Source organism: Anas acuta, chromosome 2 (assembly GCF_963932015.1).
Source record: "Anas acuta chromosome 2, bAnaAcu1.1, whole genome shotgun sequence".
Lineage (NCBI taxonomy): Eukaryota > Metazoa > Chordata > Aves > Anseriformes > Anatidae > Anas > Anas acuta.
In genome coordinates this window covers 44,091,552-44,114,604 of record NC_088980.1, presented here as the reverse complement: position 1 = coordinate 44,114,604, position 23,053 = coordinate 44,091,552, and the positions used below count along the sequence as shown (strand labels likewise).

The following is a 23,053-nucleotide window of genomic DNA, read 5'->3' as shown; positions in this document are numbered from 1 at the left end:
CTTGCCTGATGAATAAACTTGTTGGGAAATACAATAAGCCAGCCCCAGCCCTGTCCTCCTGCACATGTGAGTGATGCATCCCCAGCCCCTGTGCACAAAAAACCTGCATTTGTTATGGGACAGAGCTTTAAGCAATGCCAGGCCAGCATTCCTTTTGATCAATGCAAGAAACTTTTGATCCGAATGCAAGAAACTGTTTGATGCTAGAGTTATGAGCTCACAAACCTGCATACGTGACACCTCTGCTCCATGGACGGTTTTGTTGATTAGAACCATTAGGGTAAGGGAAGAAAATAGCTCGCATGCTGTAAGCAATCTGCAAATGTGAGAAAAATTGCACTCATCTGAAACTAATTTTAAGTGAAATGGGATGCTCTACAAATTAGGGGAGAAGGATTGCTAAAAAAAAAGGCACTGAGAAAGATGGGGAGGAGAGAAACACACAGCCCAACAGCCTGCCCATGACGAAAGGTGGCTCCGAGACCACGGGCAGCTCACACACCCGAAGAAAATCACTTCTGAAAACCAATGCAAAATGAATGTTAAATAAATTTCAGGCTGCTTATGGCTTATTGAACACTAGGTTGGCAGGGCACCGACCTTACCAGCCCTGCGACAGCCAGCAGGGGGATGGCCAGCAGCCCTAGGGCTACGCGCAACTTGAATGAAACGTGGGGATGGAGGCTGCTGAAAATCCTGATGTGAGGGGAAAAAAATCATCCACTGGGAGCCACAGGTTGTGGAAGCTTTCCTACAAGCCCGCTCTCTGTCTCCTGTTTATGAAGTTTTTCTCATCTCGGTTCTGATGGCTGTGCTATGTGATGTGCAAGCAAATTGGTACTTCAGGACTCAGCTCGGGCACTTGCTTCCCTTCAGCAAGAAGCCCCTTTTGTCTCAAGAAAACAACAGCTGGAGTATTCATACACCCCTTCAAGATACCAAAGCAAAAAAATATTAATGGGCAAGGCTACGACGGCAAAGCAAACAGACTTTGACAGGCTTCAGGATTTTTTTTTTCCCTTTACATCATAAACAACGTTTGAAAAGAAAACAAGACATAATGAAAATGAATTCACGGAAGTAACACTAGCCTGAAGGTCCAATGTTGTACCGCGGTGTTTTACTCATTTTTCAGCCCTCCTGCTTCTCGTCTGATTTCTGTAGCAGTGTTTTTCTCTCCTCCTCACTAAAACTCGTGTTATTGTCCTGCCCTGAGATGCTCACCTACCAGTCCAGCACTCAGAAAGCAAGCCATTTATCCCACCACGCGAACATCCATCCAGACCCTGGCAGGACAGTAGGAGAAAGCGCTTTTCCTGTTGCTTTAACGTTGGTTATAAACCATGGAGTATGCCAACATCAATCAACAAAATATCTCCACACTTCGGCCCTTTTTTTCCCTCTTTCCCCCAAGTCCTACACCTCTGACCCAGAGCTTTCATTTGTCACTCAGCCCAGCTCAACTGCACCCACGTAACAGCCCCTGCCTGACTTTTCCTCTTCTCCCAGCACCATATCCAGCAAAATCTGTGCCCAAAAAGCTTCCCTTTGGGACTTTGGGATCTCATACTCAGCAAAACACGCGCCTATGAGCAGCTATTATCAACAGATTACACTGATCAAAACCAAAGAAGGATTTCCTTTGAGAGGATTTTTATCCGGACAACCTCTCTCACCCACTGCCTCTTCCAGACCAGCCCTTTCATTTCCCAAATAAATGTACATAGCTCACACAATGAAAACAGATATTAAATCACAATCAATTATTTTACCCACTTCAACCTCCCACCTATGGCTCCAGCTTTTCCTTTTACTATCGGGGTGCAGTAAAATCAGATTTTAAGCACGGTGCTGATGCTGCCGTCTCCATCTCTTCAAGGAAATCTGCTGTTCATATGCTCCTCAGCCAAAATGTGAAAAATAAAAAGCTACCCACGTACACATTTTATCACAGCAACAGATAAATCTATCACAACATCATCCTGATAGACAATAAAATGCAAAAAAGGACCGGGGAGGTTTACAGCAGTTTAATGAAAGCTCTCGTACCAAACCTTTAACTCAAACTTACAGACAGAGTTATTGGAAAAAAAAATAACTTACAGTGAAAAAGCTGATGAGAATTGCCCACCTAGCCACAGAATTAACTGTGGATTAACGCTGTGCTTAGATACTCACGACACAATAGAAACAAATTCAAATCACGACCGAGGTACACACGATTCGCTTCCATTCTGTTTGCAATTACACGTGTTCATCGCGTAATCTGACCCCTGGAAGTTCTCCGAAGAACAGTTTTCTTTGAACACTCACGGGAAATAAATACCATTGAAAGAACACACACGCACACACACAGAGTGCAATCAGATGGACGCTCAGGCACTGGTACAGCCTAGTCCTCTTGAGCCCTCTACAAAGTAGGTTTATAAACCACGGGTGGAGCGGAGAGCAGGGCAGAGCCGTCCAGGTAGAGCTCCAGGTTATGTACTACACAAGAGCACATCTGCAAAAGGTCCCAGGAGATTTTTGTTGAAGATGCAGCGTATCCACACCAGGTATATGGTGAAGGGCTTAATGTTTTCTGAGAAGGTGTGATTCTGATGGGACAATATATAAGGCATGTAAGTGTTTTCCCCTTGCTCTTGTATCCACACTTCGTATTTCACTTCTCTGACCTTCAGATACTTGAGGTTCCAGGGGATCTGCCAGGACACGGAAAGCTTGGCTTCACTCGTGCCCTGGACGGAGGCTTGACACTTGGCATCCCTCACCTTGCCGGGGTAGAGGCCCCCAGCCCACTTCTGCTTCTTGGGCCCGGGCTTAGACTTCACAGCCTGCCTGATGACCTGGAGGAGGGCAGGGATGTCCACCTTCGTGTCCTGGTAGGCACGGAACAGCCACTCGGGGTTGCGGCAGCAGAGGTGCCGCGGCACCTCGGTGCTCCTCATGATGCGCTCCTGCTCAGCTTTGTCCAGGTGAGCAATCCCCCCCTGGTCCCAAGGCCTGTCGGGGTAGGTGACGGTGTCTTCCCTGGCGGTGTTCTGCCAGGCCACGTACTGCAGGTCCATGCCGGGAAGGGTCGCCAGGGTTTTGTACGGGGTGTAGTGTTCGGGGTTGATAGCGTAAGGGAAGAGCTCCACCACCACGGCCCCTCTGGGCAGGAAGAGCGAGGTGACGAGCTGGGCCCCGTGCATGCTGACCAGCATGGAGGCGTTGCTGATCAGCCGGACGATGTCAGAGAACGAATGCTCCTCCAGAGAGACGGTGATGGTTTTCATCTGAAACTCCTGGGCCAGCGCCAGGATTAGTTCCGCCTCGTTGAGGATCAGCCTGTTGATCGTTCGGCTGAACACCACGATGTACTCCTCGCCGGAGCTCTCCTCCAGGCTGACGTTCAGCTTCTGCATCAGGAATTTGGTGAACTGCCTGATCTCGTTGCCAGAAACCAAGATGTTGGCCTTCGGCCCCTGCGGCTGGACAAAGCCGTACTGGTACCAGGTGGTGATTTTGGACAGCCCCACGTAGGATTTGGTAAAGCAGAGGAGCCTGCCCAAGGTTTTCAGCTGCTCCCTGAGGAGCGGCTGCTTGTTACTCAGCAACTTGTAGAGGTCAAAGTGAGCGCCTTCGCTCCACCCTTCCATGAAGAAGAGCCGCGCCTCCGCGCCCAGGTCACTGAACTGCTGCATGGTGTAATAGATGGGGAGGAGGTCGTCGTGGAAGACGTGCATCAGGTTGTCGGGGTTGAACCTGTTGGCGATCAGCGCCACGTCGGGCACGAAGACCGGCTTCGGCATAAACTTCAGAGCGGCGGCAGGCAGCTCCACGAAGTTGAAGTACTGCGTGTTGTGGTCTTCCACCGAGGAGAGGTCGAGCAGAGCGGGCTGGAAGCGCCGGGAGCCCAGGTTGGGCAGCATGACCGAGGCGTTGCTGTGGAAGTAGATGAACTCCTCAGCCTCGGTGGAGTAGCAGAGGGACTGGAAGCGGCAGAGGCGGTCGGTGTGCATCCTGCCCGTGCACACCATCCTGGTCCCGTCCTCCAGCAGCGCCTGGAGAGCCGCCTGGTAGTCGATCTGCACCTGAGAGAGCTCCTGGGACTGGCGCGTGAGGACCAGCTCCTCCTCGACCAGGAAGGCATGCTCTCGCAGCTTGATGTACTTCCAGAGCAGGGCAGCGAGGACAGACACGAGCAGGGCGTTAAACACCGCCGCTATGTTCATTCTGGAGCTGGCTCCTAGCAGGACGACAGGCGGGGAAGGCGACGGGGAGGGAGCACATCATCAGCACTCCTTGGCATGGTGGAGGCAAAGACCTGGGGGAAATAAAATAGGAAAGGAACCATTTAAGCATCAGGTTTACAGGCTTATCGTAATTCATATTTTATGGACTACGCGAGAGGGTTTAGGTTTTTTTCAGCGTTTTTTCCCCCTTTTTTTTTCCCCAGCAGCCAGAGGAAAGACAACCTCTTGGCCACTCACAGAGGACTTGGGCGAGCCAGCTCCTTTTCCTGGTCCTTGTGCCCAGCCACCTTTATCCAGCTCTGCCTCTCGCCTCAGCTGTAGTTAGCAGCAGGTAACAGCAGCACGAGGAGCATCACCAAGGGCAGATTTTGATCCACGATTTGAAAGGTGAGCTGGTGAACATAATGCTTGGTGTTATTTTACTGGGGGTGGAGGGGGACTTGCTGCTGTTCTCCTCCTGTCCAGAAACACTCCTGGCTTGTGTAAGAGCATCGATTGTATTTTCTGCTGCGAACTTCAGCTGAGATATCGATCCGCCTACAGTATTCATGGGCTCCGATTTTCATTATGCATCAAGGCTCGCTGCTGGCCAGGCTGGAGATAAAACTGCAGCCACGACTCCTGGGGAGCCGCAGGAAGAGATTTCTCATCGGGACGCCCCTGATTAGTCTGCTCCTAATTGCAGTTTTTAAACTCCAAGTAGCAATTTAAACTCCCTTTGATGCAAGTTGGGAGGGAGGGGAAAAAAGCAACGCGCTCTGACATCCCGAGCAGTGGTCCTTTAGGATTTTAACCCAGAGATGCTTGCTCTTACATGCCAGGGAGAAGAGAAGGAGGAGAGGAAGGTGGATTTAGGACAAACGCCAACACTTCTCTACTGCCCAGTTCAGTGGGGTTCAAAGGGATCCCTCCAGCCTGCGGGATCCCTGTCTGAAGGGAGAGCTGGAAACACCCAGGAGACTGAATAACGTCGGAGAAGCGAGCGCTCGCTGCGAGCTGTGCAGGCTCGAGCGGTGGTCCCTGGGGAGCTGAGCAACAAATTCATTTCAATTTCGGAGCAGCTGTAACGACTCCAATGAAATAGAAATGAAGTCCACCTCCTCTGGCAAGCGGTCTGAAAAACTGCTTTGTTTAGCAACTCCCTAAAAGCAAGCAGCGAATTTAAGAGGTGCTATTTCAGCCATGGACAAGGAAGGGGAAGGGACACAGAGCGGTCATGTAGCCATCTAATTATCAGGGCAAGGTCAGCTCCCCCTAAACCATCCCCAAAAGACACTCATCTATCCCATTTTTAATGCTTATCAATCTCTCCTGCCAAGCTGTAGCAATGAAGGCACGAAGGGTTAGCACAGACCCCTTCCCAAAGCTCAGCCTCAATTTCCCCCACGGCGATTTAAACCTGATCTTGTCCCGGGTGCAAGTTGCAAGAAATGGCTACAAATGCACAGCTCAGCTTTTTAATAATAATAAAAAAAAACCTCCTGCAAGGCCCTTCTCCACCTCCTCCCCGGCTGCAGCTCTTGCCATCACTTCAGCTAAGTGCAAGGAAGTGAATGAGCTTTGGCTGACCAAGTGCCGGGAATAAATATTGAAAGCCAGCAGCGCTGGAGGAATTCATCTCCGCTCCTGCTTCTCGTTGCTGATCCGTGGATCTTGGCTCACGCTGCTTCGCTGAGAGCTGCTTGTGATGGAAGGGAACGGGGGAAAATAGACAGGAACGGGCTGTCAGGGGCAGAAATGAAGAGAGCATTTCACAGGCTCTCGGGGAACGGTCTTGAATCTTTGCTTGTTTCCCCACATTTTTACCATCTGCTCTTTTTACCTGATGCCTGCAGCGAACACCTCGGGGAACTAAAACCTTGGGGAGTGGCAGAACAAGCAGGAGCACGCTGTCCCATCCGTCTGCTCTCAGATACCCAGGAGAGGCTGCAGCAAAGGGGCAGAGGAAAAATAATCCATCTCCATGTCCCCTGGCTCCTCGGTGTCCCCAGGGTGAAATCAGGCAGTAAGTGCTGCCAGCAGCAGCAGTCCTGGGATGGGAAACGTGCCCAGGAGGCAGCAGGTAGCTCTGCAAGAGGTGAAAGCATTCAGTCCTCCACCTAAAGCGAGTTGCTTCACAGTAAGCTGCCCTCTGGACTTATCCCAGGCACACTTATTAGTTAGGTAAGGAATTAGGAGCAAAGCTACATTAATTTAACATTTGTTGACTCCCAGCAGCTTCTCCTGTTCGGCTGGCTTTCCGGTGGGGAAAAAGCAAGGAGTGCCAATGTGACATTTCACACTCCCCCTGCAAAACGTCTCCCGTTCCTTCTCCCATCCCTGCTGTAGCCGGGGACGTGGTGTATGTAATGCTCGCAGTCTTAAATACCTCCTTCATTCATGCCGAAAGCAGAAGTTGCTAGAAGGCAGCTCTCCTGATCGCGAGGAGGGGGAGTTGGGATCCAAGAACTGGCTTTTCTTCTCATCTCTGTCACAGCTTTCCTGCAGAACCACCAGCGAGTCAATCCCCGCAGCCCGAAAGGCTGTTATCATCTCATTCACTGTATTTGTTTAATGAGATACATACATCTTTCACAGCACACATCGCGTTGCAGAAAGGCTGGTACGCTGAATGATTGATATCCTGGAACATTTCCTTTGTAAAAAGCAGCCAAGTGTAGAAAGGCTGACTTTTTTTTTTTAAAGAACAGGAAAAGAGCCGATTCTTGAAGGGAACAAATGCAGCAGTTAAAGCTACAAATAGCATTAATGAAGCCTGAGACAAAAAGAGGGTATGAAAAATAAGAATACCTTGACTCTGTACTCTCGAGTGGAATTTAAGATGAACTAGAACCAGAATAAATAAAACCAAAACATAACAGCAACTGAAAACAACTGTTTCACCAAAAACTTTAGCTGTCTACGGACAGCTGTAACCAAAATTAGGTTGAACTTCAGTTCTTCTGGTACAGCAGTGTAAGGCAGGAACAGGAAGGAAAACTGTAAGCCCTCCACACAAGGAGACTGGGGCTCTGTGCCATGGTCCCTACTGCAAACATACCTTCAGTACGAGCAGGAGAATACTGGTGGCTACTGCACGCCTACCCGCGGTGCTTATGGATGGAAGGATTTACCTTTTTTACCATTTAATTTCACATTCAGTAAGAGCTGGAATAGGAAGAGACTCAGCCTGACTTTCAGGTTGATTAGAAGCCATGAATTTAACATTTGTTGACCCCGCTGTCTTGACCTACAAGAGGACAGGTAATAAAATGGTAATTCCAACAGCACGCAGCCAATACGTGTAAGTAAACTACAGAACTGAGCTAAAAGTAGGAAACGATGAAGAATACTTCTTGGGCTTTTAAGAACCACTTTTCTACACTCTCTTCTCCAGCCAGGAGAGTACTAAATCCCTTCTACAAGCAAAATGAACCCCAATCAAGAGAAAATTCCCCCAAGTCAGATGCATTTCTGATGAAGATAAACAAGGTTGAGGTGGGAGATGACAAACATGAGCTAAAAAAAAATAAATAAATAAAGTATTTATCTCAGTTCCCAAGTCTTCAAGTCTTTACTTTCATCCAACAGCCCTAAGACCTAAAGATGAAACCTGAAGGTACTCAGAATACCCACAGCCAGCCAGAGGGGGAAGCTTAGCAGACAGAGCTCATTTCAGCTGATCTTTGCACATCTGAGTATCCTACTGAAAGCTCCTGGGTTATGTTGGTAACAGCACTGGCATATGAGTAAAAAAAATAAAGATATCCTTCTGTTTGGTCTCTTGCTTTCAGTCTGCAAGCCAGATGTCTTTGTCAAAAAGAAAAAACGTGTCGGAGAGCAGTAGTTTTACCTGAATCCAGTGGTCCACCTACAGCAAAGACTGAGTGGGGGTGGCTGAGGGTAAAATTTACCAGTGCTGCAGAAGTGAATTTAAAAGAACACGAGGCAAAATCCTGGAAGTACTGAACCCGATGAGCCTTAGCCACTCCAGCCATTCCTTTGAGCTTTAGATACAACTTGTTATTCCTCTGTATCCCTTCTTTCCTCCTCCTCTGAGGGGCAGAGTACCGGTGTTATTTGGATACTGGGACCAGTGCTTAGCAGCACACGCAGCCTGAGCTCTCCCCGCGTCCCTCCAGCACGGTCCTGAGGCCACCCCTGGGTGCTACAAATTGTGAGCAGGGGCCAAAAAGACCAGGAGCACAGCCAAGCCAGGAAGAGCAGTGCAAATCTTGGTTACCACAGGCTCTACAGTATCATATCTTTAGGGGAGAGTGAAGAGGAATTGAAATAAATCCATCCCAAAGCAGCCACTGCCCAGCAAGAAACCTATTTCTGAAAACCCACAGAATTTAGCCCAGACCAGAGCTGTTTTTTCCCCATGAGACTGTTGTTTAAAGCGACAGAGCAAGCTGCCGGCCAGACAAAGAGGGGCCACAAAGACCTGGATTACAAAAGGAACTACTGACCTCCTCCTTCCCACGCAGCCACGGCCACCGAGGAAAGGTTTGGAGTGAAGCGTGCGAGGAGGCAGAGTGAAAGCACATGCTGGACCCCCCCCAAAAAGTACACTGCAGCCAGGAGAGCCGAGAGAGCTGAATTCAGAGCCACACAGCAAGCAGAGCACAGCTACAGCAGCACCCGGCGCAGAAAGACATCAATTCGGGGCGTTTTTAGCCCTGGAAGCAGTACCGCTGGCAGGTCAGTGTTTCAGCACATGCACGCATACCTGGTGTTGCTAAATAAAAGGAAAGGCTATCCGCTGCTGCCCCTCCTTCACGGGAGAAAAGGACAAAAGAAGACACCTTAAAGCTACGTTTTGCATGGGAACGAGCACTCCCCACTCCTCTTCTTCCCCTGCTACCAGAAAGAAAGAAAGGAAAGAAAAAAAAAATCGCATCCACCAGCTCCCGGCACGGCAACCCGGGCACCATCTGCAGCCCCGGCTACCTTTCTCCCCCAGGTCTGAGCATGCTCCGAGTGTGCCGGCGGTGTCCTCTCGCTCCAGCTGGCTCACCCCAATTTGTTAGCCTCCCGGAGGTCAGCCTTGCATGCAGGATGATTTGCTGCAGTGCTCCTGCGAGTCCCCGAAGGGCGGCCGCGCTGGAACCGACAGCCCCGCAGAGCAGAGCCAAGCACGTCCCGGGAGGTGGATGGACAGCACACGGGTGTGGGGACATTAATTTCAGAAACACTGCTTTTAGGTATTATTAATGCCCCTTTTGGGGTATTATTAATGCTGGAGGACAAAACAATAGGAGAAAAATGCCCCTCGCTTGAGGATGCGAGAGCCATCCCGCATGCTTTCTAGCAATTCCCTTGGCACCGGGGAAGCAATTTCCTAGCTGTGATGGTCAGCAAATGGCTCAGTATTGAGCAGCGTCGCCAGTGCCCTCCTTCAGAGCTCGAGGGAAGCGTCATTTTGCAATGAAGTTATCCTTTACGGTGGAAACGGTAATTCCTGAACGCAAAGGCACTGAAATGAGCTGGGTTTTTAAGAGAGCGTCTGCCTGCATCCAAGCTGAAGGTCACTGAAGTGCCTGACACCAGCCTCAGCAGCACAGCTTGAACCCGTGGGGACCTGGGTTTCCGAGTGCCAGTGAAAAGCCAGATACAGGAGAAAAATAAGCTGCAAGAAACAAAGAACCAACCCAAATGGCGTTCTGCAAAAACCGACAGAAGATTCTTCACAAAGCCAGACCTTCAGAAACGAGCCTGCCAGCACGACGAATAAACAGAACGGCCGCATCTACTAAACTAGGGCACCACGGAAATAAAACAGACGTTTTCTCATCTCCTGCTCGGGAGTGCCGTTTTTACACCCCTGCCTTCTCCGCACAGAACGAGCAGAACGGTTCTGGCCAACTTGGAAATATTATAAACCGCTAGGATTACGAGGACAAGGTGCCATCAACTCCAATTTTCCAGGCCTGTGCCACCTCAAGGAGGGCTCTGAACTACAGCACGAGCTATAATAACTAATTGTTAATTACTACAGCACTCTAAGTGTGGCAGTCCCAAGCTCTTTCCAAATAATCAGCACCCCCAGCCTGCTGCAAGTCAGCTCTGCGCCAAGGCAACCTACTCAAATCTCACCAAAGAGCTGGCTAAATATTTAATGCACCTCAAAAGTTGCAACCTCCAAAAAAAATAACAGCACCACACAAGAAAATGAGTTAACATTTTGGAACTCCTACGAAGCCATACAGAACGACCCAAACTTGTTAAGCCAGCCCAGAAGTCTGAACAGACCCCTCTGGGTGTAGGACTGACAAACAGCGGGTAAATTGGTACTTACTGAACCTTTGCCTTGCACATGGTGTGGTGCAGGGGTGCCTGCGTCACTCCGACTTATGACATTTATTATTTATGGGCCTAGACGCATGCTCTGGAAGAAATTGTTCTTCCTGCAGTGCTTTTCAACCAAAAGTACAGCTCAGTTTGAAAGCACAACAAAAATTAATGCCTGAGCTGGCAACAAAAGCCTTTGTATGAATAAACAGGCAAGGCAAGAAGCGTTGCATTTCTAGATACTGAGAAGATCAGGATGCCACGCTTGGAGGACAACATTTTGATTCTGCAGAAGGCAGAGCTAAAACTGATGTCAAAAGGACCAGGACTTCAGCCAGTCACTTAAAAACCCACTACAATACATTTTGACAAGGGGAAAGGTATTTTCTGAAGAGTAACTCAGTGTCCAAAGCCCATTTTGCTCAACTGCTTCAAACAAGACACATTCCCAGGCTTACAGGAGACCTAAAATGCAAATTTTACACCTTCACAAACTTCATACTGATGCAAGGATGATCAAACATTTAACACGTACACACTTAGGTTATACATCTCTACATCAGCCTGAAAACATCACAGATATTTATTCTTCTCCTCCATAGGCACGTGAATATTTTACATAAATAATGCATGAACCTCTCAGGGAAAGGTACACCAGCTCGTGACTACTTGAAATTAGACAATGCTGCTATGGTTTTGGGAAACTGAAGGGCCTCACCATGGTGTTCCCACTGCCTGTTCAATGTTTTTGCTCAGGCAGTGGTGAGACCATCTGCCCTCTCTCAGACTAGACTTCAATATTAGGCCTTTATCACCACAACATCACCTAAGAAACAGGCTTCCCAGTTTAAAGAAGTAAAGACTGAAACTGGCAAAGAGATCAAAACCAAACAGCTCTTGAAAGGAAAAATATCTCTGAAGGTGAACATCTTAGGTGGGAGGTTGGGGTATACGACAGGAGAGAAGTAACAGAGAACTAAAACTCGCCTTTTAGGCCAAGACCTGAATTCTCAGGCACTTTGATGGATACGTAGGAGGAAACATCTAACAGACAGGTGGAAGGATCTGAAGGACAGGGGTTAAGATCTCCGGGCATTTCAGTGCCTTGGCTGGGTTATGCACTCATTTGTAGGCGGGCTGCCCATGTCCCAGTGCCGACGAGCACACCTCTGCTCACCAGCAGGACAGCAGCAGGACCCTTCCCTGCAGCTGCCTTTGCCCTGAGCTTCTTCTGCCTGCTAAGTTCAGAGGCTCTGTGTGTTTCTAACAACCCTGGGGAACCAAAAGCCACAAAACAAAGGTATGGTACTTCACGAAAAGAGCTCCAGAAGGAGGTCGGAGCTTGGATCCCCGCCGGAGCGTGTGCTTCAGTCAGCCAGGCCCTGACCAGCACCTTGGGGTGCCTCACACGGCAGCAACGTAGCTCAGAGCCAAGGCAATGAAGAATCTAAATCAAATCAGGGGAAATTGAAAGATTTACTGCCATTTTGAGTCCCCAAATGGCAAAGAGATCATTTTATGTCCACACACCCTCTTCAGGCCCACCTGCACAGCACAGCCTGCTGTTTTAACGGGAAGCTGCCAGCAGGTAACCCAACCCCGTTTGTATGATTGCAGTGTCACATTAACAGCTGACAGGAGCACAGCACCACTGGATATCCCCCCCTTCAGCGTAGCCATTTCGGCTGGTGCTCTGGGAGCATAAAACATGCCCGTCCTGGGCTGGCAGCACATCCCGGAGGCGCCGATATTCACAAGACGACTCCGAACAGTGCGTGAGATCTCATCCATCACCTCAAGCACCTTGCAGCAGAAAGAGGGAGTTATCTGACAGCACGGGCCACAGGCCTGAAAAATAGCTTCTGGCCACTCTAAAGGCTTCCCCCAAATTGTTTTTTGATTAGTACTTAAATACCCGGTTCTGATTGTCCCCGTGGAAAAGGCCAATCCCTACCTCGTCTCTCATCTGCTTGCAGTACCATCAGAGGGCCCAGCCGGGCAGCAGCTACTCGTGGCTGTGGGCCAGGCACTTACTGCTTCAAACGCTGCTCTGAGGGCTGGCTACTGCTGCTACTGACAAGAGGGAGAGAGGAAAGCAACGTGAATCATCTTTCTCAGCTTCGATGTGAGCCGCCGCACGCAACCGGGGAAGTGTGATGAATACATCGAGCAGCTTGCAGCAAACCATTCCGGGTTCGCCAGGTGCCACACGCAGCAATTCACAGTTCAGTAGCTGGCAGGAACTTCTTCGTGCCCTCGGCAGCCAGAAAATTCATGGAAGGACTGTTGAATCTCGGCTGATTTATCAAGGGCGCAGGAGCAAGAGGAAGAAGTTCAAGCCTGATTTTTCGGCTTGTTTGTTTAAGGCTTCCTGATCCGTTTACTTGAAAGGTGGTTAATTTTCGCCCCGTAAATCCCACCTGCAAATCAATTTGTCGTTCCCCTGCAGCCCTCCTTCCCACCCCACCTCTGTGAAGGTTACGGCAGCCACATAAATAGCTGGGATAATATTTAATACAAACAAGAGGGGGAAAAGTTTCTGAGATAAAGCAGAAAGCATCTGTTGGGAGGGGAACCTTCAGCCATGGGACAATCCTTACCCTGCCCTGCTGCAGCAGCTCGTTTCTGCTCCCTTCCCTTCCATTGGCAAGGTCTGCTGCATCTGCTGAGCCAAAGACGTGCATTTGGGAATGAGAATCCCTTAAAATAATAATTGGAGGGTAACCTGACTGACTCAGAGAAGGGCAGTATTAGCTTAATAAACCAACTGCTGTTTAACACAGCTGCATTTAGAAGCACCTGTTGCTGACGTACAGTTCTGGACCCACGTGAATACATTTGTGAAGCCAAGCAGAGCAGTCTTTCAGCTCCTCTGCACTGTGTTTCAAGACATCAAGGGCACTGCAAGCAGCATCCTACATCAGGACGTGCTTCCCCACCTCTAGACTTCTGCGAGCATTGCTGCTGACGTGGCTGTTCCCTGCAGAAGCTGTCAAGCCCTTCCAAAAGCCCTGCAGCAGTACCCCCAGCACGGGGAGGGTAAATATATATAGAAAGCACCCAAGTCAGAGGCTGAGCACTGAGTAGAAAACAGCCATTTCAGTGACTGACTCAGTTCTACACAAAATAACCAGTTTCTTTACCGTCAAGGAGGCAAAACACACTAAAATCAAACCCTTCTTCTCCAACTGATTTGAATGCATTCGATGCTTAAAGACAAGCATGCATTGAAGAGCCCTGGGCTGCAACAGGACAAAGATATGCACATAAATTAAGCAAGGACTAACAGCGCTTTTTGAATAATGATGTGACTTTGTGACCTCTGTGCTAAATATGTATAAATGTATGCACACACCCATATGTATATGGGTATAATATGCAAGTATGAATAGTAGAAAGTTCATAGAAAAGTTTACAATTCATATACAGAGTATATATTGCTCTGAAGTTCGTGTCTGCATTAAAAAATGATTAATACTCAGCTTTATAAATTTAAAGAAATTTATTTTGATAAGCTGTTAGCTTCCCAGCTTACATTTTATACCCGTGGCACAACTGTAACCCAGTGAGAAGCCAAGAAGCAGTGAAGCTGTATATAAGCATGTGTGAAGCTGTCCCAAATAACCTCACAGGAGGAAGGGGAGAGCAACTCGAGTCTTCATTTTCTATTAACTCTCAGGTCTCTGCATGAACATGAGCAATAACTGAAGTATTAAAGAACTAAGAGCCAGAAGCAAGGAACAGGGGTATGAACAAATCATTAAAAAGTGGTTAAGTACCAAGGGCCCTAACTTAGCTATGGGCAGTAAAAATATACACACAAGAAACCACCTCACGTCTCCTCAAAATGAATCTGGTCGTATACTTTTAGTGCTGAGTAAGTGCCTGCCTCAGCGAGACACCAGTGTCTCTGTTCGAAGGGACAGTATTTCATCTGTGCTCGGAGGCCTGACAACCTATTTACCCAGGTGCTTCTCTCCCTCTTCCTAAAAGAGGAAATTACACAGCAAATTAACTTCTGGGCACTTTTTTTTTATTTTACAGCCCTCCTCGTCTCCCCTCCCTTCACTCCTCCCAACCACTGGAATGATGAAGAAAATTGTCTGAAGTGGTCTTCTGAACAGCCAGCAGCTGAAAAAGGTGCTCCTGGATCCAGCTGTGCAGAGAAGTCCAGCTGCCAAGGGCTCTCCAAAGCTCTGTTTCAATTCTATACGGCAGAGTCAAGCGTGAGGGGGAGAGGAGGACGCTCGCATGGGTGTTTTGAAGGGAGAAGTCAAAATATTTGAGGATGGAAAAAGGGAAATGTCAACAGGTTCAGGTGTTAAAATTGTGCAGCATGGATTGTTGCAGGTATGACAAAGCAAGCTTTGCTGTGGGAGACAGTCAAATGGCAGTGAAAGCTGCAGGCAAGATGGGAAAAGTTGGAGAAATGCTCCAGCTGTTAGTGGAAAGCTTGAAGAGCTGAAGGGGCAAATTACTGAGCTCCCCATTTACACAGCATTTCTAAGGAAAACCTCAAAGTTAAGCCCAGTCAATCGTACTTAAACTGAGGTGTGTTTCTCTCACAAACATAAATACAACAAGCAAATAAAAAGAGAACATAGAAGACATGAGACTAGAAGAAAGGGAAGAAAAAAGAAATGGAGAAGAGAGCAAAAGGAGACCCACTTGACAAAGGATGTACACCTGAAAAACATGCAACCTTCAAGGACTGCTACAGAGAAAAAATACAAGAGTGGGAGATTATCTTTTTGATCTATATTTATCAGTAAAACACCAAGGGATTTCCAGTCATGACCCGAGGACCGCAGAAAGCAAAGAAAATCGCTTAAAACACGGGAGATGGATATGAGAATTGCAGTGCCAGCTGCAATGTTGCAGGACCAGTCAGAGGTAATTCAGGGAAAATAAATGATGCTATAAAATCAGCGCATCAGAAGTCAGCTCCCATCTCTCTTCTGGAGTCTCAAGGACACAAGAGGGATGACATCTACCTCAGCACCCCAAAAATAAATAAATCGTCAATAAAAACATTTCCATTTGTACCCGCAAATGATGTCTCCCCTCCCGGTTAGAATCAAGCTGAAACCAAGCAGGAAGGGGACAGGCAGCTTCACTCCGACAGGAGCACGCAGGCAGCATCCAGAGCAGAGAACACGCTGCTTCCTTCCTTGGGAAGGGAACACGCCGTGGAATTCAAAACAGCAAGAAACATGTTATGAAAATGAACGAGGGTGGAGAAGAGAAACCTCCAGTCTCTTCCAATGTTTCAGCCCCAGTGTGCTGAGCCAGCCTACCACTGCCAGGGCGCTCTGCTCGTGGTTAGCAGGCATGGGTAGAGCATGAAAAATGAGAAGGAGAAGTGCCCGGGTGCACTGCAGGGTAGCAAACACCAAACCACGAGGGGCTCATGCTCATCAGTTCACAAGGGGCTCATCCTCATCAGTCCACGCTGCGGAGTCCAGGTCAGCGACGCTCAGGAGAAATACCTGCGCTGCTCCAGGCTGCCCCTCCGGATGGCTGCATGAAGGCTCCTTGCCTTTTCCTCCTTCAATCCACTAAAACAAATTACTGAGGGCTTTTTAGCCAGGGCTTTGCCCACCCCACACCGCGTGGTGCCAGGTGGATGTACCCCCACGGGAAGCAATGCTCGTGCTGAGATTTCAGCATGCGCTTCGCTCCCCTGAAAGTGCCGGATCAGCACCTTCAATCATGCGTCCTCGTGGGCCAGGGATTTGCATTATTCTGCATCTGTGAACTTCCCAGAGCATTTAATTTGTCATCCTGCCGGTGTTAAAGGAGGGCAACGCTGTGCTTGTTTCTCTTGCACCCGCTGCACTGCAGAAAACAACAAAGCAGGTTTCTCGACAGCAAGGTGAAGGGCAGTGGTATCCCTTTTCGCCCTCTGATAATTTATCTGCAGAGTACCACCACCAGGCTTGAATGAGAAAAATGGAAAAAGACTCAAAGGGAGAAGAAGAAAATGTTGGAGAAAGGGATATTTTACTCGCAGCAACAGAAAAAAAAATATCCATCGCAGATCACATGAAAAGAACATTTATATTAAATGTGATCTCAGAAGAACTGACAAGGATAAATCCGTGTGCAGTTCCTTGTATTTCAGCCTAAATATGGAAAACACACATTACGCTGAGTTCACAGAGGGCTTGGTTTTATCAGCACTATTTATACACACGTTCCTGGTTCATTTTAGACGTGGTTTATACCGTACACAAGCTATAAAAATGAAATGCATGGCCGTGCAGTTACATACCAAAGAAACAAGATTAAACCAAGAGACTTGAGCGCTACCTGATTTTAAAAGACAACAGATCCTTATTTATTTATTTTTTTTTACACATTTTTCTAAATTATGTATGGGCCGTGTATCCCTCCAGACAAACGAACACTGATAAATGACGTTCTGTCTCTAGCCAGGCACTTCAAGCAATCTCCACCCTCCCACCTCCCCGTCGCATGAAATAAAGATGAAGCACGGCAGAGCGTCAATCACGCCCCGGCTCCATCCAGCACCTGCCTCTACCTGAACCAACACAACAGATGTGTCAAGATTTCCATCAGGCTCCGCTATCAGCTGTCCAAATTTCTGCTGCGAGGGACTCCGGCGCTCCCGGAGAGGTTGCTGCCTACCACATGCCCCACACACACATTTAGCGTGACGCCAGCCTGCATCCAGCTCTTCCCGCGGGTTTCCCCTGGTGGAGCTGCTCTCCTTCCAGATAACTTTTATCTTTCTGCCTGGACGAGTGATTTGGGCTGTGTCTGCGGGCTGAGGCACATTTAACAGGCGGCACAGTGCGCTCCACGACCCGGCTGCTCCCCAGCCACGTGCCTGCAGGAGCGCTGCCCGCCGCAGCACGAAGCCCGCTGCGTGTGCCTGAGCACACACATCCCATTTCTGACCTTGCTTCATTACCCTTTCCCCAGCGAGCTCACCCAGAGTTAATTTAATGTGTTTAAGGACTGACGACCAGCCTCAGCTCCCCACAGCGCTGCCAAACGTGTTGCAAGCAGAGAGTTTGGCTTTATTCCACCTATGGGGTTTCTGCCCGAGCCCACTTACCTTACCCAGCACTCAAAGTATGCAGTCAGATATCACAGCAAGACACAGGGGTTGTTCTTCCCTATATTCACACCCTAGAGTTGCTTATTGCTTTGGCACACGCCGTCTGTCTGCAAAGGTTAGTATCAATGTGCCAAAAGTCCTAGTTAGTTTTACCACAGGATGATTAGGATGTAGAATCACAAAATCAGAGAATATCCCAAGCTGGAAGGCACCCACGAGGATCATCGAGTCCAGCTCCTGGCTCCGCACAGGACCACCCAAAAATCAAACTGTATTTCTGACAGCACTGAATTGAACTCCAATTTAGGATATCAGGGCTCTGATAAAAACTGAAGCATTAAAAAAAGAGGGACTGGGGAAGTACTGAAGAGTAACAGAAGGAAAGGCAGCAATGTAAATAAGTGTGAGGGTGCCTACAGATGGAGAGTTAAGGTCATATGAAAATTGAGAAACCCAGCAAAAAAAGATCAATGACAAATCTAGGAGTGAATTACAAACCTCCCACGTGTAATTACAGCACCCTAGGTCCACTTAAATGCACTTGGGTTCAGGTTCATTCATTCCCCGTCCTTTGTTTTAAAAAAGCCAACCACAGGCACCACAAATGAAACGCCACCGATCAAAAGCAATCAAGGCTGCGTTTTTAGGGTTAACTCCGCCCCTCTCCTCTTCCTCTCGGGCTTCCAGCTTCCCATCTCAGGGCTGTCAGCAGTTGTCAGCACATCATATGAGCACACGATATCACTTGAGAGGCAATACATCAGAATACCTAGATGTGACAGCAGCGAGTTCCGCCAGATGGTCTTGGGTCACATCCACTGATTAAAAAAAAAATAATAATAAAATAAAAAAGGAGAAAAACACACACAGAAGAAAACAACACCCTCCCCAACAGAACTTCTGAAGCAAAAAAAAAAAAAATTGGTGTATGTACCATTTCCCCTTTTGTCCTATCCACGCCGGCAGAAGAGATGCACAAGAGCTCCACCTCTTGTCCTCACCAGCTTCTCCTGTCACCGACACCAACCCGTGTATTTCATCCTCCTTCCCTAAGGAGAAGGCATCTAAATAAAGCTGTCACCCCATGAAAAGGCAGAATGTACCAGTAACAATGGTGCCTTCTACCTGAGAAATCTCTTAGCGTTTTGGGCACCAGGTCCTGCTCCAGCATCCTCACTGTCTCTACCTACCCCAAACCCAAGCTCTTCATCCTGGATCACTTCCAACCCCACCATCTCCCACCCTACCCAGCTCCTGGTTGCTCTAGCAGGAAGCTCAGACTCTTCCAATTCATGGAGCCTACAAACCCAAAAATCAGTTTCCAACAAGAAACTAGACTGATCATTCAAAAAAGGATAACATTTGGGTAACACCTTTTTAATGGGATGCCCTTTGACACCCAGAAGTTCTTGCACAAACCCTAGACTAAAGATTTTTCAAAACATCAAATTTCCACGGACAGCAAACACCACCAACCTGCTCCTTTAATTGTTTTCAACAGAAATACTGTAAAGCTGTAGGCATAAGGATAATACCTATTTAATAGAACTGGTAAAATGTCACCTTCTATTTTGATTTTTTAATTATCGCATTAGCAAAACAAAAATACTGCAAATCAAAGTCCAACAATCAGCTGTTTATTTATTTATAGCCATATCTGGAGCGCTCATCACCATGGTAACCAGGAACCCTTTTTTTTCCCTTCCTTGTTCAGAAGAAAAGTTGTAATTTGGAAATGTGATCCTCTGATGGCACAGAACCGAGGCCCTATGCTATGGACACTTAGGCAGGTGCTTAAAGTACACGGCCAGACCTAAGTCAAAGGCAGGGGGGTAGAGGAACAGATACAAAAAAAGGAAAAAAGGAAAGGAATGAGAAGCCAGTTAAAGATGGAAAGAGTAAAAGGCTTGCCTATGAAAATTCACAGGATACCTAGTCCTACAGCAAGTCGTGACCTCCCTGGTGCTTTTTCCTGCAATAACACGTGACTGGTTCATGGAGCACAGTTCAATTAATCAAGAGCGATCAGCAAGTTCCCAATTTATGCCGAAGACACTGGTGAATACTCTCGAGCAAGGATTTCTAAGAGGAGAGCAGCTTACAAATGAGGCTGCAGAGGGCTGCCGCTCTTTTGAGAGCGCAGAAGTCAGGAGCCTCACTTTGCTGCTCACTTCTAATTCCTCAGCAATTAGCCATTATCAAATTCCTCCAGAATTAATAGAGCTTTTCAAATGCCATCTGCTTACAAAATATCAAAGAAATGAGTAAATTAGAATATTGCTATTCCATACACCATTATAAAATGAGTTACTAAATACGTCATGCAATTGCAGTTTCTCCCTGATACTCCTGGTGTGCACAAGCACACAACTACTCTTCAGACCCTCAGAAATGATTGAAATTGTCTTCATATTATTTGTCTGGTTGCTTCCCAGCACCTTATGAAAATATTAGAGATCATGCACACACACACACACAGAGTAGTATTTCAGATCCTTTGAAAGCTAATGAACTTCTAATGGGAATTGTACAAAAATAAAAAAGAGGAGATTTTTAACCTGTTGTCATTTTGTTATATAAGAGAAATTGTCATCAAGATTTCCCCAAGACACAGGTATCAGAAGAACTGCCTTCAGCTCTGCATGTAGTTTGGTCCTGTCTCTTTGTAAACTGACACTGTCCAAGGCAGTAAAATAAGGAGCGTTTGGCTGCTCCTAACCAAACACATAAATCTTTCCGCAAGACTGGTGGTTATTTCATAGTCTTTTAAGCCATTTTCTACATGGGGCAGAAGCCGAGTGTATGACAGGAGGAAAAGTGACAAGTCCCTCGTCTGGGAAAGCACCAGCAGGCATTGTTACCAGAGCAGACCAGCTCTTTTAGAGTGGCCCGATGAAGCTATTTTTAAGAACACCTCATAACATCACAGAGGAGAATCTGATCTCCGCAAAGGTGAGCTGTGCGGCTCAGTACCCCTGGGAGGCAGCTAATGAAACCGAAGCTCGTCAGACACAGGCTGCCTCCAGTAATTGGCTTTGAAAACCTGCAGCTTAAATTCCGCCATGCTGAGCTCAGTGCCCAGCTCGCAGCTAGCTCCAGAGCCCAGGGCTGCGTAGCAGGACCGAGTGTGAGCTGCTGCCCTCCTCCTCCTGCTGCACAGCCAGGCACGTTTGGAGGGCAGAGAAAGAAACCTGCTTTCTTCCAGCACCTTGCACCTACCAGTTCTCTGCCAGGACGGGAGAGGCAGCTGCAGGGCAGTGTTGGAGCCGGTGGTGCGCTGACACAGGAGGGAGCACGTCCTGCCACAACCAGCGAAGGTCTAAAAGGAGAAAGAGGAGAGTCCCATTTCACACGTTCACCTAACAAAGCCACCCCTAGCATGCAAAGTCCCTGATGCACACCCGCTGGCTTCCTTCAGGAGATGGCTAGCAAAACAGGGGGAGCATCACCCATTTCCACCAAAACCTTTCCTAGCCCCAAAATCTTTCCTATGGACCCACCAACCCATTCTGCTCACCGCCCTGAACCACAACTCTGCTGTGATCCCTGATGACAACCCAAGCAATGAGTGTCCCACGTGGGGGAAGGCAAAATTTTGTCTGTGCAGCCCAGAACCTGTGACCGGGTGTGAGCTGCTCTCCTCTCCGGCACCTTCTTTTCACGATTCCTCCTGCCTCCCACTGCTTCCTAGAAAAAGCTGCTGCTTCGCGGCCCAGATAGGCTTTGGTTGGAGAAGACGTTTTAAAAAAAAAAGAGCAGGTCTTCTGCTGAGAGAAGCCGTCTGTGGCTCTGTTTATATGAATTAAATGATCACAGAATTGGAGGGGTTGGAAGGGACCTCCAGACATCATCGGGTCCAACCCCCCCGAAATGATAATTTTGCTCGTGGAGGATCTCTAATGCATGTTTTAAAACCCCTCTTGAAGACCTGTTTTAAAACACCTCTCGGAGCCCTCGCTCTTTTAGCACAGGTCAGCTCTAAATTAAACCCAGCTAAAAACTTTGAGGAACTGGAATTGCACCACGGGGGCTGCGGGCACAGGGAAGCGCTTAAACCAACAGCACTTGGGGAAAAAAAAATAAAATAAAATAAAATAAAAAAGACTTTATAGCAAGGGGAACGACAATGCCAATGTGTCATGGTACTGAATGAGGGGACGGAGGCGGATCCCACAGCACCCACCGGGGCCAAACTGAGAGGCACCGACGAGCTCCCAAACCCAAACCAGGCACCCGGGGTGTGTTCCCCTGGCTTCCCGGGACCCCTCACCCAGCAGCCCGAGGTTTCTCCCTCTCGAGGCTCCACGTCTGACCCAGCCCTGCCCGGATCCCCCCCTTCGTGCCGTGCCGTGCCCTGCTCACCTGTTTTTTGGGGCTGCCACCGAGCCGAGCCCAGCCGAGCCGTGCCGCCCCGACCGCCCCCTCCGGCGGTGGCGGTGGCCCTGGAGATGGCGGCGCATGCCCGCGGCCCGAAGGGCGTTGTGGGGCTTGTAGTGCGCCGCCGCCTCACAGGGCAGGCCCCACCGCACCTTCCTCCTGTGTTTTGTTGTGTGTTTTTTTCTTCTTTTGGCAGCTTTCTGGGGTTTGTGTGGCGCTGCGGGGCTGTTGTGGGTGTTCCTTTCCACAGCAGGTGCCCCCCCCTCCTCTGCGTTTCTCGGCTCTTCTCCGTGCTAAAGCGCAGGGCTGCCCTCTTTATTAAGCATAGCCAGCTTCAAATCCCCCAAAAACCTGATCAGTAACAGGTATCTTTACTACAGCAGGGTTCCTTTCCACCGTGGAAAGTGACAGCAGGTCCCACGGCGAGTTTCAGTGAGGTCAGGACTCACCACTGCAATTCGGAGCTTGCCACAGCTTGAGCAACCAGCTGGGAGCACGCAGAGACCAGACTCAGCCGAGCACACATATATTTATGCATTCAGCACCTGTACAAGACCCTGCTCCTCTCAAAGCCAGTGGGACTTTTCTCTTTCTCCACACCGAGGCTTTTTATTTGTCATGGGAGCTTCCCATTTCCACCCCCCCCACACACACACCATCCTCCAAGTGGAAGAGAAGGGCAATGAATGGCTTGGTAGCATCCCTCACGTTAGCGAGCGTTTGTGTGCATAATTAAATCCTCCCAGAGTGGCGGGGCTGCTAACCGTGCTCAGGAAATAATGTAAAACTCAGCCGTCGAAATGTTTGCCCCTGAAAAGCAGAGAGTCATTTGGGGAAAATCAAATTTAATAGCTCAGCACTCCTTCTGCCAGTCTCCTTTCCTGTCTTGCAAATTTTTGTAGCTAACGATCCGAATAACTACCTGGTGCTATAGGAGAGGTATGTGAGAATGAAGGGTTTTCAGAAATGCTCATTGCTGCACTAAATATGACTTCATTAAAGTCTATATAAATTTTAGCGTTGACCTCCCATGGACTGATAAGGCAAGCATCAGGCTTTTGAGAGTCATTTTCCCAAA

General features: G+C 48.4%; 1 protein-coding gene across 11 annotated transcripts; it reads right to left on the bottom strand.

Moving 5' to 3' along the window:
- Nucleotides 1–2,015: 2,015 nt before the first annotated feature.
- On the bottom strand, nucleotides 2,016–22,173 carry POMGNT2 (protein O-linked mannose N-acetylglucosaminyltransferase 2 (beta 1,4-)). 11 transcript variants are annotated; one of them, XM_068674489.1, is made up of 7 exons: nucleotides 21,961–22,119; nucleotides 20,818–20,917; nucleotides 8,950–9,080; nucleotides 6,607–6,719; nucleotides 6,061–6,164; nucleotides 4,476–5,960; nucleotides 2,016–4,309 (listed from the first exon to the last, which is right to left on the bottom strand). In XM_068674489.1, exon 7 carries the CDS (start codon nucleotides 4,215–4,217, stop codon nucleotides 2,481–2,483), a length of 1,737 nt encoding a protein of 578 aa, XP_068530590.1. In that variant the 5' UTR covers nucleotides 4,218–4,309; nucleotides 4,476–5,960; nucleotides 6,061–6,164; nucleotides 6,607–6,719; nucleotides 8,950–9,080; nucleotides 20,818–20,917; nucleotides 21,961–22,119; the 3' UTR covers nucleotides 2,016–2,480. The 11 variants fall into 11 exon arrangements, 10 of the variants coding, with proteins under 10 accessions (XP_068530590.1, XP_068530595.1, XP_068530593.1 ...); XM_068674494.1 differs by having other exon boundaries at nucleotides 8,950–9,077; XM_068674492.1 differs by lacking the exon at nucleotides 4,476–5,960.
- Nucleotides 22,174–23,053: the final 880 nt, after the last annotated feature.